We start from the raw sequence: 20,046 nt of genomic DNA, 5'->3' as shown, positions 1-20,046 counted from the left end.
ATGCCCTCCCAACAGAGTTCTATGTTGGTCCTGTGGGAGCATCACTGCGGTGTCTAGGAAGTGCTCCAGGGGATTCTAAGCAGAGGCCTGGGTTAAGGAAGTGCCTCCTGATCCATCTGTGAGAGCTGAGCCCTGGCTTCTTCCACAGAGAGGCAACAGGGTTGGTCTGTCTGGATTGGACAGGGAAACTCAGTCAGCTCACATCATCTGTGAGAGCAGAGTGTTAGGAGCTCTCTATGGGGAGAGAACAATCAAGAAATAAGTTCACAGGCTGGTCTCCAGGTAGGAATTGATTGTTCCCAAATCTCTCCTGAGACAGAGGACAGGAGAGGTTGGTCTTCTCAGCTTTTCAAGGCCCTTCTGTCTGTAAGAGCATTGGTTGCAGGTTAAAGAGCTGTTTTGATGCCCTCAGCGGTATTTTCTCAAACCACAGAAGTGCGTTTGCAGCGTAACATCCCCAGAGAAGACAGAGCAGGAGGAAGAAGAGGAGGAAATGGCAACTTCTCAGGTAAATATCCTGTCCTGGGTCTGGGGCTGCATCTGCTTTCCCTCCTGAAATGCCCAAATGAGAATCTGCAAGCCTTTGGCTTTCTGCTCCTAGTTTTTCTTCCCAGGCATCTCATCATCTTATTTTTTCCCATTTCTTATTATAAAAGTGAAGACCAGCCCTTTAGACTATTTCCTTGTGTCCCAGAGCCTTTGCTCCATTGTCTGCATCCTCACTTTCTATGGAGCATGATGAATTCTCAACGTGAATCAGCGACTTTCAACTGTTGAAACTATTTTTTTGTGAGAGATCAGCTTGGGGAGTCACTCCTATTCCCCCAGTGAGATGTGGTTTCTTGTTGGGATTTTAGGGATGTTGCGAAATGCAGTGATGACTTAGCACCTGGGTGCAATATAGATATTTAAAACAGAGTTTGAGAATGCCATTATACATAGAAGCAATTCTCTTCTGTCATGGGATTTTCCAGGCAAGAATTTTGCTGTGGGTTCCCATTTCCTCGTCCCGGGGATTCTCTCCACCCCGAGACTGAAGCCACATCTCCAGCATCGGTAGGCAGATTCTTTACCAGTGAGCCAGCTGGGAAGCCCAGTGACTCAACTCAGAGGTCTAGAGTTTTTCAGAAAATTTTCAGAAATAAAAAGAAAACTAGGAGATGCTGTCTTTTGCATTGCTGAGTCTTACTACTTAAATGCATTATTAGGATACTAAACAGGGGAAGTATATGTGAAATGAAATTTGCATAAAATTGACATTTTTAAATGTTAGATTCAAGTTATAATTTCATTGTTAATTCCAGGATGCCCAGGCAGTGATTGTGCATCTTTCATGTGATTCATTTACACCATGACATCTGATGCCCACTGGTTCTGGAGACATCACTCTAACATCATGAGACTATGAAGTTCATACTTCTCTCTCTCTTTAAACAAGGTTGTGGAAAAAAGGAATAAGGAATGTGTGGAAATGCTCATAGTTAATGGAGAAACTCCCCATCTTCTTGGTTTCTCTTTGCTTCTGAGAATGAACACTCATTGTGTTGATTATAGATAGTGGGTTTTCAGGGTAGGCGAATTGATCACTCAAGCCTAGGTGTGATGTTTCCAGAATACTCCAGGCTCAAATCACAGACACAGTCTTTTTACCACCTCCATGTACTTCTTACCCCATGACTCATGTTCACTGGTTTAAGTGTTTCTGTGAGATTCCCATGCTGTGAATTTGTTTTTTTCCACTTCACTTGAACAAGTGTCTTGGAAAGAAAAATGAGGGATGTGCCTAAACTATCACAATTAATGAAGTAACTTCCTGTCTTCTTACTTTCTTTCTGCTTTGGAAAATGAACACTCATGTGTGTTTAGCAGAGATGCTGGGTTTGGGGAGTGGTGGTTTTCATCCCAAGCCCAGGTCTGATCTTTTCCAATACACTCCATGCTCACATCACAGAGTCTCATCACAGTTTTGTATTTTCCAAAATGTTTACAAGAATCTTATTAGTCCTAATCTATGCTCAACTGTATTAAAATTTAAAGTACAGCTCAGTGCAAATAAAGAATATCATCCTCTAATATTATGTACTTTTTAATTCATTCAAAATTACCTGAGTTTAGTGACATGAAAATGTCTCTCTCTTCCCCCTAATGAGCATATAGCCCCATTTGAGTGTATGTCTGTACTCCGTGGAGATGAGTTTGAGTGGGCTCCGGGAGTTGGTGATGGACCAGTAGGCCTGGCGTGCTGTGGGCCATGGGGTCCCAAAGAATGGAATACGAATGAGGAACGGAACTGAACTGTGTGTATGAAAATATTAACATGACTTGATCAATTTTTTCTTCTTCTTTTCTTTTTGCTTTGTTTTTCTGAAGAACTTCTGGGGAAGGGAATGACTACCCATTCCAGTATTCCTGCTTGGGAATTTCTTGGACAGTGGAATCTGGCAAGTTAGAGTCCATGGGGTCACTAAGAATGGGACATGACTGAGTGACTAAAACTCTTCTTGTCTTTAGTATTGTTTACAGTTACAGAAACTTCTATCAACTTTTCTTAGAGTTGTCTCTGTGAATCTGTCTGTTTTATTAAAGTCTAAAGTACATAAACTGAAGTAACGTTTAAGCTCTGCTATTTAATGGCTATTTGTTAAAATATGTGCCAAAAAGTACAAGAGCAACATTACTGATTTTTAGTTATTTCTCTTGCACTTTCAAGACTCTGATAAAAACAATCAGAAAGATACAGAGTATATACTAAATAGATAAAATGCTTCTTTCTGCCAAGGTTGTGGTTACCCAACGTGTGAAGAGCAGATAAAACCAAGGAGGGTCTTAGAATGCAGAAACTGAAAAACCAGCCCTGTATTGTCTCATGTCTGGAAATTCTTTTCCAACCAGCACCCAGACCATGATATTTTTGGTGCCTTGTTCAGGGACTTGGAGTCTCTTGTCTCCCCTCCTCACTTCTCCTTCCTCACAGGGACCCTCTTCCAACGGGCAACTGCTTGGTGGCAACTGAGTTACGCTGGTGAGGGTTACCCTCTGGTGTGTTCCAAAAGCCCCACTGCTCACTGCGCCCAAAGTAGCTGCCTCTTGAATGGGTGAGGGTCTCTCCTTTGTCTTTTTTGCAAGTGAGGACTATGCCAACCAATATTCTGTGGGCACCGATCAGATGCGTAAAAGCCATTAGGGCTCCTGCCACAGAAAGACTCCCATGTGAGGATGGGGGCACACAGAATGGATCAGGCCACAAAGGCATCCACCCGCAGCAAGACAACTTCTGTCCACCATGTTGGGCTCATAAAGGTTGAAGCAAAACAGAGACCATTGTTCCCAAGCCACCGCCTCCCGGATATATTGTACGGCGGATTCCTCAGCCTTCTTCCCTGTCACTTTCTCTTCTTTCCATTTTGGTTTGGATTGATTTACAGAAGCCTGGGTGTTGCCTTTGAACCATCCCAAGAGTGCCTTCCACGTTTGAGGGAATCACCAAATGGTGAGTCACCTGGTTGCTCCCAGGAATCTCTGTCTTTCTCTGCCCGTGTCACCTGGTGGCTTAGCTGCATGGTTCTCAGAGGTCTCCTCTCACTGTTGGATGTGACTGTTAGGCCACTCGGCCATTCTGTGCCCTCAGTCGCACGGAGAGACCACTGGGGGAAAACGGACGCCTTTCTGTCAGCCAGTGACTCTCAGTACTCCCATTCTATTGTGGATAGGCTATGAGTGGGTTCTGTTACATCCCAGGAGGCTCTCTCATACTCAACCCTTGGCTACATTCTCAGAAACTGGATACTTTTGACCCTCCGAAAGGCCTGGCTCCAATACAAACGGGGGACCCCCCAAAAATGACCTCTGAATGGCACACTAGGTTTTTCCAAAAGAAGGAAAAGGACTCAGAATTTCCTTACGTTCTGTTACCTCCCTGTCTCCTGTCCCTCTCTGCTCTCTCCATCAGATTTCCTAGATGAACTGTATGCGAACTTTTATATCCACATGATCTCTAGGAAAGGATTCTGAGGTTCCCTTTTGCCCAGGTCTTTCTTCTATATTCAAAAGCCTGAAGGATCAAAAACGGTCCTAATATTCTAAAGAATCCCTTTCTAAGGAAGCTTATCTCTCAGGTGGAGAGGGAACCAAGCTTCCCCCACTCCTGAACGTCTTAAAGAATTCCCTCCTGAGTACTCCTGTTTCTCAGGGCTGCCAAGGATCAAGCTTCCCCCAGCCCTGCAAATTCCCTTAACCCTTCAGATTCTTCTGATGGGACAAAGACCTCACTTCCCACCACAGGGATGGTCCAAAATTTTTATCAGCTGAAATGCCCCTGATATCAGAGTCAATTTGAGCATTATTTGGTCTATATTTTAGCTATAAAACTAAGACTACAGAAAGGGAAGATAACTTTTTGACAGAGGATGGCCCTGATATTGTTTAGACTCTGGAGAAAACTGGTTAAAATGAAAGTTTCTTTCCCTTGGAAACTGCAAAACCGGTTCCTTTTGCATATGCATTTTTAAAACAACTAGCTTGTTAACAACTAGGTTGGAGAAGGAAATGGCAACCCACTCCAGTATTCTTGCCTGGAGATTCCCAGGGTTGGGGGAGCCCGGTGGGCTACCATCTATGGGGTCGCACCGAGTTGGACACGACGGAAGCGACTTAGCAGCAGCAGCAGCAGCTTGTTTAAAGGCCTGCCTAGGGAAAAGCTTGTAATTAACCTTTTCCATGTCCTTGAATGTCACTGCCCACTTTGCCTGAGACCTGACTCAGCCTTGGGCAAATCAGAACTTCAAGCCAAAGAAACAAGCAAACAAAAAAGGGTCAAAGAGATGTTTTAAATCTTAAGCAGGAAACTATGAAATCTCTGTCTGTCTGGATTTAGGTATGTCTCAGTGTGCATTTTTTTTTTTTTTAATAATATTGCTTAGTTCTAAATGAGTTCTAATTTAATTGGCCTAAAGGGCTTCCCTGGTGGCTCAGAGGTTAAAGCATCTGCCCGCCATGCGGGCGACTTGGGTTCGATCCCTGGGTCGGGAACATCCCCTGGAGAAGAAATGGCAACCCACTCCAGTATTCTTGCCTGGAGAATCCCATGGACGGAGGAGCCTGGTGGGCTACAGTTCACGGGGTCGCAAAGAGTCGGACATGACTGAGCGACTTCACTCACTTCACTCAAAGGAAGGTAAGTGCTTACAAATCAGACAATTCTAACTCCAAGAGAAATTTACCTAAATGAATGTCAGATTCACGTGAACTGGGAAATATTAAATATCTAGCATTAATGTTTGTTTGCTAATCTAATGTAGATATGTCTAAGAGTCATTAAGCACAGTATTTTCATTGTGCCTAGGTTTATTATTACTTACATATTGTTATATTTTTATATCTGTTACAAGTTTCTCAACCAGAAAAGTACCTCTAGGAAAGGGGAAAAAAAACTTCAAAGAAAATGTAAAAGAGATATGATCTTTCAAAGAAACTCTTTTAAGAATAATTATACTTTAGAAATATCTCTCTAAAACATTCTCTAGATTTCGGTAACCTGACTTTCTAGGGCTGTGCCAAACTAAGTGATGGAAGTTTATTGACTAGCTAGGTCATTTCCAAGTAAAATAAGATTCTGAAACATTCATTACTGAGGACTAACTTCCTCTTACAGAGAAAGTAGAGATGTTGGACTGTTCATGACTAATGCTTGATGCCATCCTGAGATGTTCTCTAGAATATTTTTTTTAGAAATTATCACTGGTATTTATGTTCACCAATCCACAGAATGCTTAAGTTCTAGGCTGCTTAAGGAAAGTAGCATGTGTATTTTCAGTAAAGAAGGTATGAGGAAAGAAATTACATTTTATGAAGAGAAAAGGAAGTAGGTCTGACTTTGAGGTGGCTCTTTCATCATGGGAGAACAAAGTAATGGGTACAGAAAGTGATAAGGTTTTATGGAAAGTGAACGCCAAGGGAAGAGTTTTGTGCATAAATACATGTTTTCTTGTGATGTTGAGCTGCCTTTGATAATGGATTTTAAGTTTCTTTATCTCTGAAGTGATCTGTTCTAGGTTTACCTTTGAAATCTTCTTTGTTTTGGGCTAAGTGAATATATTGTTTCCCAGTGATCTATATGATTTTATCTGACTGAGTGTTATAACCCCCTTTGATATTTGTCCACAAAACTTCCTAAATGACTTGACTTCTAGCTGACTTTGGAATGCTTCAGAGGGCCCGTGAGACATCCCAGGGAGCTATTAAACTACCTGGGTTCATTGGACATGTTAAATTACATGGGAAGTATGGTTGAAGGGGTGATAAATCTTCTCAGATTGTGCTATATGGTTGATGTTACTAATATAGATATCCTAGAATGATGTGGAAGTCATATATAGATCTGATACGCCCTAGTAAAATGTGGTCAACTATAATTGTACTTACCCTGTTACAGTGTTACAAGTCACAGTAGTGACCAGGCTACATTGTCAATTGCAGTTCAATCAGATTTAAACATGACTTCTATGGTTTCACTCTGATGCCTTTGTAAGAATACTGCTATTTCAAGATTTATGGAAAGGATTTTTCTGAGATTACCCGACAAACAAATTTTGTTTGCTATCTGATGCAAAAGACAAATGGCTGTCTGAGGAGGCCTTACAAGTAGCTATGAAAAGAAAAGAAGCCAAAAGCAAAGGAGAAAAGGAAAGATGTGCCCATTTGAATGCAGAGTTCCAAAGAATAGCCTGGAGAGATAAGAAAGCCTTCCTCAGTAATCAATGCAAAGAAATAGAGGAAAACAATAGAATGAGAAAGACTAAAGATCTCTTCAAGAAAATTAGAGATACCAACCAGTCCATTCTAAAGGAGATCAGTCCTGGGTGTTCCTTGGAAGGACTGATGCTAAAGCTGACACTCCAATACTTTGGGCACCTCATGCGAAGAGTTGACTCATTGGGAAAGACTCTGATGCTGGGAAGGATTGGGGGCAGGAGGAGAAAGGGACGACATAGGTTAGATGGCAGGATGGCATCACTGACTCGATGGACATGAGTTTGAGTAAACTCCGGGAGTTGGTGATGGACAGGGAGGCCTGGCGTGCTGCAATTCATGGGGTCACAAACAGTCAGACACGACTGAGCGACTGAACTGAACTGAAGCTAGTACCAGACTGGAATTTAGTCTAATCTCTATGTTAATAGAACAAAGTTTTCTTAGAATGCAGCTTTCAATATGAGCTTATGAGTTTCTTTGCCTTTAAGTGATTTATATTCATTTTAAAAACCTTTTGTTACATTGGTAAAGTAAATAAGCATTACTTAAGATTATGGTCCTGTGGTCATGTATGGATGTGCGAGTTGGACTGTGAAGAAGGCTGAGTGCTGAAGAATTGATGCTTTTGAACTGTGGTTCTGGAGAAGACTCTTGAGAGTCCCTTGGACTGCAAGGAGATCCAACCAGTCCATTCTGAAGGAGATCAGCCCTGGGATTTCTTTGGAAGGAATGATGCTACAGCTGAAACTGCAGTACTTTGGCCACCTCATGCGAAGAGTTGACTCATTGGAAAAGACTCTGATGCTGGGAGGGATTGGGGGCAGGAGGAGAAAGGGACGACAGAGGATGAGATGGCTGGATGGCATCACTGACTCGATGGACGTGAGTCTGAGTGAACTCCGGGAGTTGGTGATGCACAGGGAGGCCTGGCGTGCTGTGATTCATGGGGTCGCAAAGAGTAGGACACGACTGAGCGACTGATCTGATCTGATCTGATCTGAAGATTATGGTACATGTAGACAAAGCTCATTCTTCTTCTACAAAAATAACCCCTCATGGTTAGACTTTTGCCATCCTGATATCCTTAAAACATGGCCATAGTCTGCTCCTAAATCGGGGAATTAAAAATGGGTGACCAGTAGCTGTAAATCAAAGACTCAGGGCTATGGGAAATCCAACATGGCTGCCTGGCTTTTCCCAGCTCCCTGACAAACCTCATTTCTATATGATGGGTTAAAGCCTTCCCGGGCTACAGGCTTAATGCCCTCAAAATGAAAAAATTGTTTCACTGTATATTAAGTTTTGTTCATTGTTAAACTAAGTTTCTAGTTTTGTTAATTAAAGTGTAGTGTTTACTAAGCCTCACTTCTGAGATAGTTCATTCTTATGTTATCTTTCTAAAAGATTTAATGAAGTTATTAAAAAGGACACTCTAAGTTTGTTTCTAAAGGTAATGTCAGGAAACAATCTTCAGATAAAGATTAGATGCTCCATGATATACAACCAGGAGATTAACACCTGGCTATAGCCATTTAACAAATGAAGTCAGATGACCTGTGGTATCCTGAGCTCTACTTAATGAAAGTGCTTGACTTATCATTTTTACTTACAACCTGACTAATAACTGCTAGCTAATCCCGTGGACGGAGGAGCCTAGTAGGTTGCAGTCCATGGGGTCCCTAAGAGTCGGACACGACTGAGCGACTTCACTTTCAGTTTTCACTTTCATGCATTGGAGAAGGAAATGGCAACCCACTCCAGTGTTCTTTCCTGGAGAATCCCAGGGACGGGGGAGCCTGGTGGGTTGCCGTCTATGGGGTCACACAGAGTCGGACACGACTGAAGTGACTTAGCATAGCATAGCATAGCTATATTATTTCCTATGTCACTTGCTTCAGAAGATTGTTTCTTAGGTTACTAAATGTGTGACTGAGCCTGTGATAAAATGTTGATATGTAGCTCCATATGCTATCAATGATTGTAATCATGTAACTCTAGATATGGGAAGAAGCAACAAGAGGGAATATTTTCCGGGACCTAGAAGCTGTAAGACAGGTATGGTCCAGAGACTTTTGCTACTCACAAGGCCTGCTCTAGAAGCAGCACATTGAGTGGCCTAATGGAACTTTCCCTAGACCTGGGAATGAGTCTTGCCAGTGCCGTACATGGTTAAATATGTGGCTATGAAGAGACCCTGCTGACTGGACTCTGCCAGCTGTCTCTACAAAGATGACATCATGACCACTGCAAGCTCCTGACTTTCTACACCCCCTGAAAGGAGTTCAGAGTAGAGATCAGAAACAAGGAACCCTGTGCTCTGGGAAAAACCTAGAACTGCCTCCAAAGGTCAGATGTTTTCATGTAAAGATTTTATGAGCCCAAATTCTTGCTGCTTCTTGTACCTAGAGAAACACTAACATCACGAACCGATGTCCGGTTCTGGTTTTCCTGGCTAGCCCCTAATCTTTGGGCCATGTGCCTTTAACTTTCTTGTAAAGTTTGTTTCTTCTAAAATACCACAAATTTCCAAGTGGTCGTGCAAGAATATTCCCTGACCAACACCTAAACAATGCTGAAGCAATTCACCTTATCATTCAATGGACTCTCATCTCTCTCTATAAATGCTCCCTGACAGAGTAGGCAAAGGGAACCCAGAGCCCCATGGCGCCCCTGCTCAGCCTGAAGAAGCCAGAGCAGTCATTGCTCCATTTTCCCTGAAACTGGATTCCCAAATGTGTGAGAAGGGAAATGGGTAGATAGTTGGACATGAGCAGGCTATCAACAAGGGCCAAGGAATTGGCCCTAAAAATAAAGACAGGGAGGTATGTGGTGACCCAGGGACAAAAGACTAGATAAAACCAAGGAGGGTCTTGGAATGTAGGAATGGAAAAACAAGACCCATTAGCATCTTTCCCTCCCCGATGTTGTAACTGTTGATGGATTTCAGGTCCTCCTCAGCAGTATAAATGGTCTCCCCTCCTACCCCATAAGGAGAAAGTATTTTTCTTACTCTTCCCCCACCCAGTATAGGTGCCTCATCCAGTCAGCAAATGATCTGCAAGACCCCTGTCCCACTCCTTGTATCCTGCCTATGAAAGTGGACTAAGGACCCCTGTTCAACATCCATTCTCCCTTGAGCTGGCCAACTGTTCTAACAACGTCCCCCATTCTAATAATCTTTATGTCCCTCTCATTTTGTCTCATGTCCGGAAATTCTTTTCCAACAGGAGACGAGACCACAAGAAAGGTTACTATCCTATTAGACCTGTTAAAATCTGTAAAACAATTAGAGTTCCAACTTATGTATGAATTATTACCTTACTGTTCTATTTCATTGTGGCTCAAAAATCGTCATTCATCGAGCAGAATTTTCAACATTACTAACTCAAATAACCTTTCTAAAAATGTGGCACTTTGGCCCCACATCAGAACTCTTGGCTCAGAATACACTTGAAAAAAAAAAATTCCTGTTCCTTTGATAAACAATTTGTCTTATCTCACACGAGTAGAACACTGAGAATAAATATGTTAATGTTGCCCTGATTATTTTATAATTGCTCTTTCAGATGAGACTAGTCTCCCTAATGGCTTGTAGATCATAACTCATCCTTTTTTCTCCACATTAGAAATTGGATAGAAAGGAGTACTGTGTAAAAAGTATATTTTGTAATACCAGCCAAGCCACTAAATCACGACCAGTTCTCTGAACTTGCCGTTTTCATCTTGGGTCACATTGTGAAGTCTTCCCACGGCCACATGGCATCTGTACTTTGTATTTCAGGGACGGCTGACGTTCCAGGATGTGGCCATAGACTTGACTCAAGAGGAGTGGGAATGCCTGGACCTCGGTCAGCGGGAATTGTACAGGGACGTGATGTTAGAGAAGTACGGGAACCTGGCCTCCTTGGGTGAGGATAACTGCCTTCCAGAATCCCTTATCTACCCACTGGGTTTTAGTTCCGTCATATCAAGAATGTCTTCTGAAATTTTCTGCTTCCCACAGTTGTTTCAGATCTCTGCTTTCTAGGGGAAAATGGGTATTTGTCAGTTTAGAAAGAAAGGCTTCATGATGATTCGTTATGCTGGTGACGTTTTTCTTCCTTGATGTATTCTACGTCCTTCCTTCTAGGTTCGTGGTAATTGTGTAAGTTCTGTGGTATTAAATAGTTGCACCCTCTCTTAATTTCACATTGACACTACTTACTTTTACCTTAGTACTACCTGACCATAATCTCAGGATCTGATGTTAGGTGTGTGTTAGTATTGTATAGCTGCTTTGAATAAAGTATTTAAGGAAATCGTTTTCTAGAACAAAATGCGTTCTTGTCTCACCTGAATACATATTGGATTCGACACTGATGAATCTCTAACAACACAAATATTTCTTTCTCTGATAAATAGGGCTTGTGTCTACGCTGGACCTGGTCTTCTTTCTGGAGCAATTGAAGGATCTCTGGAATATGAGGAGAATGGAGACAACAGCCATTTACCCACGTGGGTATGAATGGATGGAGATGATGACTCAGATGAGAGGTCCGAGGAGCAGGGAGGAACTAATCTTTTGCCACATGGTTTTGGAAGATTTTCTTCAATAGAAATGGTTTTCAAAAACCTGGGTTTGAGTCCGCTACTGTGATAGAAATGTATCACCTGCCCCATTCTCTCTCTAAAAGCATTCATAAATTTATCTTGTGATTACTTTTCTCCATCACAGTGTGACCTAAAAGTCTCCTCTTGGCTTGTGACAAACTGCATTCATTCGTTGCTCTTCCATTTCTGGGGGCCCTAGGAAAACTCTGCTCATTTCTGAGTAACCGTATGACAGTCCTTTTAAAGTTTCCTTCTACCTCTAGACAGAAACGTGTGAGTGAAGTCGTAGACAAACTGCCAAACTTCTAGGAATACTGGGGACGGGTTTTTGTTCTCTGATTCATAATTTCCTATCCACTGGGAGCGACACATAGGACCTTCTAAATAAATTTCAAATTCAAGTAATTTTTCACTGCAGAAAGCAAAACCTGGTGAAAATGAAACAATGCACATCTCAGATTGACTTGAAAGTTTCTCTTTTCCTTATATGATCTCATACTAAACATCTTTAGTGTATTTGCCCCAATTCTAACATATTAAAATACTTATTATATTCTATTACCTCATGGAATTTTAAAATACATTGACATAAAATCTTAGCGCATTTTCCACTACATTATTAATGGTTGATTCAAACTATGACAATTTTTAGATTATATAAAGAAATCTTTATTAAAAGTTCTAATTGGAATATAGCTGTTTTCCAATTTTGTACTCCTATACAGCAAAGAGCATCAATTATACATATCAGTCAGTTCTGTACAGTCACTCAGTCAAGTCTGAGTCTGCAATTCATGGTCTGCAGCAGGCCAGGCTTCCCTGTCCATCACCAACTCCCAGAGCCTGCTCAAACTCATGTCCATGTAGTCAATGATGCCATGCAACCATCTCACCCTCTGTCGTCCCCTTCTCCTCTCATCTTCAATCTTTCCTGGCATGTCTTTCTCAGTGCATTAGTTCTTCACATCAGGTGGCCAAAGTATCGCAACTTCAGCTTCACCATGTCCTTCCAATGAATATTGAGGACTGATATCCTTTAGGATGGAGTGGTGTGATATTCTTGCAGTCCAAGGGACTCTCAAGAGTCTTCTTCAACACCACAGCTCAAAAGCATCAATTCTTCAGCACTCAGCTTTTTCATGGTCCAACTCTCACATCCATACATGACTACTGGAAAAACCATAGCTTTGACTAGATGGACCTTTGTCAGCAAAGTAATGTTTCTGCTTTTTAATATGCTGCCTAAGTTGGTCATAGCTTTTCTTCCAAGGAGCAAGCATCTTTTACTTTCATGGCTGTAGTCACCATCTCCAATGATTTTCAAATCCCAAAACTTAAAGTCTCTCACTGCTTCCACTGTTTCTCCCACTGTTTGCCATGAAACGATCTGACCGGTGCCATGATGTTTGTTTTTTGAAGGTTGAGTTTGAAGCCAGCTTTTTCAGCCTCTTCTTTCAGTTCCATCAAGAGACTCCTCAGTTCCTCTTTGCTTTCTGCTGTAAGGTGGTGGTGGTGTCATCTGTGTATCTGAGATTATGGATATTTCTCCCTGAAATCTTGATTCCAATTTGTGCTTCATCCAACCCGGTATGTCGCATGAAGTACTGTGCATATAAGTTAAATAACCAGGGTGACAAATGATGTGCTCCTTTCCTAATTTGGAATCAGTCCGTTGTCACATGTCCAGTTCTCACTGTTGCTTCTTGACATGCATACAGATTTCTCAGCAGACAGGTAAGGCAGTCTGGTGTTCCCATCTCTATAAGAATTTTCCACAGTTTCTTGTGATCCACACAATCAAAAGCTGTGGGGTAGTCAATAAAGCAGATGTATTTGTTTTTCCAGAACTCTCTTGCTTTTTATATGATCCAAGGGATATTGGCAATTTGATCTCTGATTCCTCTGCCATTTCTAAATCCAGCTTGAACATCTGGAAGCTCTGGGTTCACGTGCTGTTAAAGCCTCACTTGGAGAATTTTGAGCCTTTGCTATTGTTGGAAATGAGGGAAATTGTGTAGTAGTTTGAGTGTTCTTTGGCATTGCCTTTCTTTGTGATTGGAATGAAAACTGCCTTTTTCCCGTCCTGAGGCCACTGCTGAGTCTCCAAAATTTGCTGGCTTATCGAGTGTAGAACTTTAGCATTATCATCTTTTAGGACTTGAAATAGCTCAGCTGGAGTTCCATCAGCTTTGTTGGTGTTCATGCCTTCTAAGGCTGACTTGACTTTGGATGCCGGGATGTCTGTTACTAGGTGAGTAATACCACCATCGTGGTTATCTCGGTCATTAAGATTTTTTTGTATACTTATTCCATGTATTCTTGCCTACTTCTCTTAATATCTTCTTCTTCTTTTAGGTCCATCCCGTATCTGTCCTTTATCGTTCTCATCTTTGCATGCAATATTCCCAGTACCTCTAATTTTCTTAAAGAGATCTCTAGTCTTTACCATCCTATTGATTTCCTTCCCATTTAGGTCTCCACAGAGCAATGAGTAGAGTTCCCTCTTTCAATCATAGTTTTAAAGTCTCTCTTCTTATTTAATTTCTGAAAACTAGTACTATATTAAGTTTGTCTTATTTGTATTCAGCTTCCTCGGACACTGTCTTATGTGTCCTCAGTTTCTGACTAGTTCTCTGTCACTATCATTTATGATTTTTAGATCAAAAGACCGAATAGAACATTCTCAGAAACGTGTGGCAAGAAGTGCATTAAAGAATTACTAGGCACCTAGGATTTCTGAAAGTGCTTGGTGTCTCCACTTAAGATGACTAAAAGCAAGATGGAATCATTAGATTACCTATCACCTCTTAAATCAGTGGTCCTTGGAGGTTTTTATCTTGTTTCTTCCCCTATAACCTATTTCTTTGCCATCTCATTTTGTCCAGCGTTCTGTTTGTGGTCTCTGTTTTGATGGGTGCAGAAACTTAGTTAATCTTCCTTTTGGTATCTGCACCTTGGTGAGTGAGGTTGGTCCAGAGGTTTGTACCCTTTTCCTCTCTTGATCTGTGCTTTGATTGCTGTTAACTGTGACCAGAACCTGCTGGGGATATTCAGGGCTGTTTCCCCCTTGTCCTGTGGTTGTTACTGCCCTGCCTCTGGTGGTGCCTGCTCCCTGCATGGTGGAATAGAGCTCCCAGATAGGAGTCTTCGCTGTGATTCTGATCTGTGGTGCAAGGCAGATGGTTTTGGTGCACACCCACTGGGAGAGAAGTCACTGAGTATTGCTCCTCTAGGAATATTCACCTCAGGGTGTGGTCTGGTGTCCCCTCTCATGCGTTCTGCAGGCTCTCATGATATGTAGTGTTGGCACTGCTCTTAGACCACCTTAACCATGGGCATGATGGCACATGGCCCTGGTGTCTCTCAGATGTTGCTTTCGCAAGGTCACCAGCATAGATTCAGTGAAGTCAGGTCCTGGGATTGCATTGAGTGTGCAGCTGGACCCGCTGTGGTGCTACGCTGCAGCTCTGGCTCTGTCCTGGCCCAGCCCCCTTGTGTAGGAGCCCACAAAGTCTACAGCTGTTAAAGCTATACCTGCCATGACTGGAGAGCCCTGGTTGTTGATTCAGATGCTCTGTAGGGGCTGAGGTTACAAGGCCGGTCATCAGTGTAAGACCATGGCTTGTGTTGCTCCAAGGAGAGGTTTCAGCTTTTCTTCTTTATCCCTGGGTTTCACGTGTGCTTTCAGCTCCATCTGTGCATGTGGCCAACTCACAGGTGTCTTCTCCTGAGGCTGCCCCAGAGCACAGGATTCTGCTGATTGTGGAGGCGTTGGATGGGGGAGGCCGTGGCTGGGGGCTCAAAAGTCCTACGTGGGTGGAGTTCTTCGTAGTCCTTGACGAGCAGAGGGCAACACAAGGAACATGGGATGCAATGGGCTTCTTGTTTGGGCGTCACTCACCAATGGCACTCTGCTCTATGGTGGTTCAGGCTTCACCACAAGGATCTTGTTTGCAGAGCTCCTCCCTCATGCCCATCCCTTCAGGATGTTTCCTCATAGCCAGCAGTAGTCCTCTGCCTCGGTCCGCTTTACAAAGCCCACATTTCAGCACCCAGCCTTTGTCTGCATTGGCGGACATGCCTCTAAGGCTGGGTGGGCAGGGCTGGGGTCAGCACCCTGTGTGCAGGTCTCACTCTGTCCTGCTGCCACACGCTGGTTGCCATGTTTTCTTCCCACAGAGAATGAGGCTCTCCTTCTCTCCAAACTGAGCTCCCCCAGTGAGACTCTCTAAATCTTTAAAGATATTCACTGAGAATAGCAGGGAAAATTACTTGTTATTTGGTATCTTTCAGCTATGTCTCCACAAGACACCCAGGATTTGATGCCAAGGAATGCAGCGTTAGAAGATGTATTCCCAAAAGCAAACCTAGGAATATATCAAATATTTCACCTCAGAAACTTAAATTTAATGAAAGACTGGAAATATACAAGGGTATATGAAAGACAGAGAGGATGTTTATATGGACATGAAGAAATGGAGACAGTTACACATAATGCTAACAATACTGCCAAAAGCAATGAGCAACGTGAGTCAAACTGGGAAAAACACCAACTTCAGTCTTCAACATCTAACGAGAAGTGTAAGTGTTTAAGAAAAGATTTCCATCCTTTTTTGAAACGTACATATTCTCTAAAAGGACACGTGGAAAATATGCAAGGTAATTTAGTCTCTATTGCAAATACTCATTCAGACAATTGTGAACGTAGGCTTCGACTAAACATACATTCAAGGATGTCTGAACACCTACAATTTAACAATGAGTGGGAAAATTCACTATCTAATCAATTTGAGAGGTCCAAGAGAAGAGAGTCATTTTTCTTCCCCCAACGGATATTTTCTCTCCATTCCAAGATGTATAATGTTGATAATAATGGAGGAGACATAATCCAGCCATCATTGTTCAATAAATATTGTGATATGGTTAATACACAACAACCTTCTTTATGTAATAAAATGAGTCAGACCTTAAGTAACAGCTCCAGCTCCAATAATTACAAGAGTATTTATGGTGGACTGAGAAGGTATTCAGGCAATGAAAATGGGTATAGGGTTGAAGGAGACTCAAACCTTATGAAACATCAGGGTTCTGAATCATCAAACAAGGATTCTAAAAGTAATGAATGTGCAAATACCTTTGATCAAATGTCAGGTTTTTCTCTAGATAAGAGTACTTGTACTGAAGAGAGAACTTGTACTGAATATGGGAAGGTTTCTAATCGGTCTTCAGAATTTATTCAACAGCAGACTGTTCAGAATCCACAGAAAGAAAACAAGTGTAAGATATGTGGGAAAATATTTAGTAACTCATGCCATCTACGTAGACATAAGAAAATTCATACAGGAAGGAAACCTTTCAAATGTACAGAATGTACCAAAGCATTTAACCATAGCTCACTTCTTACTAAACATCAGAGAATTCACGCTGGAGAGAAACCTTATAAATGTACAGAATGTGGCAAAGCCTTTAACCACAACTCAAACCTCATTCAACATTGGCGAATTCATATGGGAGAGAAGCCTTACAAATGTACAGAATGTAGCAAAGCCTTTATCTGTTCCTCACATCTAATCTATCATCAGCAAATTCATACTGGAGAGAGACCTTATAAATGTACAGAATGTAGCAAAGCCTTTATCTGTTACTCACAGCTAAGCTATCATCAGCGAATTCATACTGGAGAGAAGCCTTATAAATGTAAAGAATGTGACAAAGCCTTTATTCAGTGCTCACATCTTACTCAACACCAACGAATTCATACTGGAGAGAGACCTTATAAATGTACAGAATGTGACAAAGCCTTTAGTCATAGTAGTAATCTCACTAAACATCTGAGAACACACACTTGAGAGAAACCCTAGTAATGGAACAAGTGATGGAAGAGTTTGTTCCAAACATGCATCAGAAAACACAAAAGTTCATATAAGAAACCAATGTAAAATATTTTCCCACATATCTTACACTTGTTTTCTTTCTGTGGATTCTGAACAGTCTGCTGTTGAATAAATTCTGAAGACTGATTAGAAACCTTCCCAATGTATATTCCCAAAAGCAAACCTAGGAATATATCAAATATTTCACCTCATAAACTTAAATTTAATGAAAGAATGGGAATATACAAGGGTATATGAAAGACAGAGGAGCAACGTGACAAATATATAGAAAGGTATTTAATCAAAAGTTAAATCGAAGTAAATATGCGTGCTGCTGCTGCTAAGTCACTTCAGTCGTGTTTGACTCTGTGCGACCCCATAGACGGCGGCCCACCAGGCTCCCCCGTCCCTGGGATTCTCCAGGCAGGAACACTGGAGTGGGTTACCATTTCCTTCTCCAATGCATGAAAGTGAAAAGTGAAGTCGCTCAGTCGTGTTCGACCCCCAGCAACCCCATGGACTGCAGCCTTCCAGGCTCCTCCATCCATGGGATTTTCCAGGCAAGAGCACTCCATAGTTAAAACAGATCGAAAATGGATATTTTAGCATGAATCGTGAGATGAAGGTTGACGGTTAGAACATTACAGTTCTTAGCAATGTATATATGCTTGTTAATAATGATGTGATGTGAGGTTATTTGGACTGAATGTAATTCACCACTCAAATAATCCACGTTATGCTTTCTTTCTAGTGTGTTTGCAAACATAGGTTTTTGATGATTTATTAAAGATTAGCCTATTTATATTGTGTTGCAACCATTTCTATCTAATCTCCATTAGAAGATTGAGGATGCCATAATGTAAAATGGACAATGAACATTTAAATAGAGGTGTTTGTCATTGACGTGAAATATCTGGAGGTTGCCATGAAGTAAGTGATCATTTAGTCTTTCCGTGTATTAAAGTAAGACAGAAGTTCGTTACAATAGTAATATCCTTCATTTGTAAGAAGAACACAATGACAGTTCACTGCAATATTGATGTATCTTTATAATATCAACACAAGTCATGATTATTACTTGACAGTGTTGAAATAAGGACAGTAATAAGCTAGAAACGTAAGAAACCCTTCCTGGAAAAGGCATGGAATTGGTGTATATCATGCTTGCTAAGTGCTTCCTAGTCTTTGTTTGGTAAGCCATGGAAATCAGAAATCTCACAACATTCTATCAACAAATGAATATCTTTCTCCGTACTTTTGATCTGTATTTAATCATGGATCATACCGTGGATTGTAAAAGGTTTTATTTCAACTATGTGTGAAATTTAATACATGGTTATTCATAAAAGTGAATGGCTTTTATTGTTTTGGTTGGTTGTAATAAATGAAATGTTAACCCACCACCAACAGCAACCTCGCCCACCTTATTTAAGGTTGTAGTGAAGAGACCGCAATTAACTGTTCGGTAACACACAAAGATGGCATATGGGGAAATTAGTTTACTCACTGGATTTAAACTTCTCATAACTTCATGTACATTCCATCATTTCTAGGTTGTATCTCCTCTCTCATTTTGTAACTACTTAGACACTGGGATGATTCTAGTAAGAAAAATGATACAGAGTATTGTTGACAGTTTCCCTAAACTGCTCCATGATGTTGCTGCCTCAGCATCTGTCTGGGGATCAGGCAGCCTGCAGGTCCTTGAGCTCACACCAGCCAGTCTTGTGAGCACATGCACTAGATGAACCCCTTCCTTGAGACCAGCAGTCTTGCTGGACCTCAGGGTCTATCCACAGACCCCCGTTCAATCACACTGAGAGAGTCAATTTCTTGGCAGGTTCATAAGTCCAGGGGTCCCCAAGGAGAGAGGAGTCTGGAATTCTCAAGGAGGAAGAAAGGACAAACGTGGTTTTTTCCTGCTTGAGGACACTCTCTGGAAAAAAACTTTCTGGCTAATCTTGTTGTCTTAAAATGTAAATTATGGGAGTGGGTCTAGTGAGGTCTTTACAACCTCCAGACAGTCTTTTGATTAACTGGAATAACTAACTAAAAGTATGTAACCCCTTCTGAAGTCTATGTCAGAAGCTTTCTCTATCTCTTTTATACTTTAATAAAACTTTATTACACAAAAGCTCTGAGCGATCAAGCCTCATCTCTGGCCCCAGATTGAATTCTTTTTCTCAGGAGGCCAAGAATCCAGGGGTCTTTTTGGTTGAACAACAAGCTTTCAACACCCCCACAGTGCTCACCAGAGTCCTTGACTTGGTTTGAATGAATTAACCCACACTCAGCCTAGAGAGCCTGAGGCAAAGACTCAGGGCAAAGTGTAAAAGCTGAACTGCAAGTACTCCTGTTTTCTCTGCCTGATTCTAGCTTTAACCTCTCTAAGAAATTCCTGCCCTAAATCGTCCCCTACAGAGAAGTCTTAGGTGTGGTGAGTGTGAGGCTTTGAGCTCAGGACTCCGGAACGTTGGTTTCGGGGAAGAAACATCAGAAAAAAAAGGGATTTGCTGATGACTCCTTTCACGGCCCGACTGTAGACCTGCAGATTCATAAGTTCTTGGAGTGGGCACCTGACCACCAGGAATTTGTATTCATTGAGATGGTTCAGAAAGAATCTTTAGCCAAGTGGTTTCCTTCTGGATTCCCATCAGGATTACGTGACCCGTTTCAGAAATGACCTCACTGATGCCCTCCCAACAGAGTTCTGTGTGGTCCTGTGGGAGCATCACTGTGGTGTCTAGGAAGTGTTCCAGGTGATTCTAAGCAGAGGCCCGGGTTAAGGACGTGGCTCCTGGCCCATCTGGTCCATCTTAGAGCTGAGCCCCAG

The 20,046-nt window shown here is 41.9% G+C and overlaps 2 protein-coding genes across 2 annotated transcripts; both read left to right on the top strand.

Annotated features, from left to right (window-relative positions):
- Positions 1–391: 391 nt before the first annotated feature.
- On the top strand, positions 392–11,345 carry LOC129632477 (KRAB domain-containing protein 5-like). The gene is made up of 3 exons (XM_055554121.1): positions 392–508; positions 10,532–10,658; positions 11,152–11,345. Exons 1-3 carry the CDS (start codon positions 494–496, stop codon positions 11,343–11,345), a joined length of 336 nt encoding a protein of 111 aa, XP_055410096.1. The 5' UTR covers positions 392–493.
- Positions 11,346–15,779: 4,434 nt separating this feature from the next.
- Positions 15,780–19,347, top strand: LOC129632476 (zinc finger protein 93-like). Its single transcript, XM_055554120.1, has one exon. It carries the CDS (start codon positions 15,816–15,818, stop codon positions 17,187–17,189), a length of 1,374 nt encoding a protein of 457 aa, XP_055410095.1. The 5' UTR covers positions 15,780–15,815; the 3' UTR covers positions 17,190–19,347.
- The last annotated feature ends 699 nt before the right edge of the window (positions 19,348–20,046 follow it).

Source organism: Bubalus kerabau, chromosome 17, assembly GCF_029407905.1.
Source record: "Bubalus kerabau isolate K-KA32 ecotype Philippines breed swamp buffalo chromosome 17, PCC_UOA_SB_1v2, whole genome shotgun sequence".
Classification (NCBI taxonomy): domain Eukaryota; kingdom Metazoa; phylum Chordata; class Mammalia; order Artiodactyla; family Bovidae; genus Bubalus; species Bubalus kerabau.
Note: the sequence above shows the minus strand (reverse complement) of the source record. Positions and strands in the feature narration are given on the sequence as shown.

What these genes read in the sequence shown, in the direction of transcription:
- LOC129632477 (XM_055554121.1), top strand. An exon ending in CGGGAACCTGGCCTCCTTGG is followed by an intron (nt 10,659 to 11,151) that starts GTGAGGATAACT and finishes TCTGATAAATAG; the next exon opens with GGCTTGTGTCTACGCTGGAC.
- LOC129632476 (XM_055554120.1), top strand. Translation starts at nt 15,816, where the DNA reads ATGGAGACAGTTACACATAATGCTAACAATACTGCCAAAAGCAATGAG.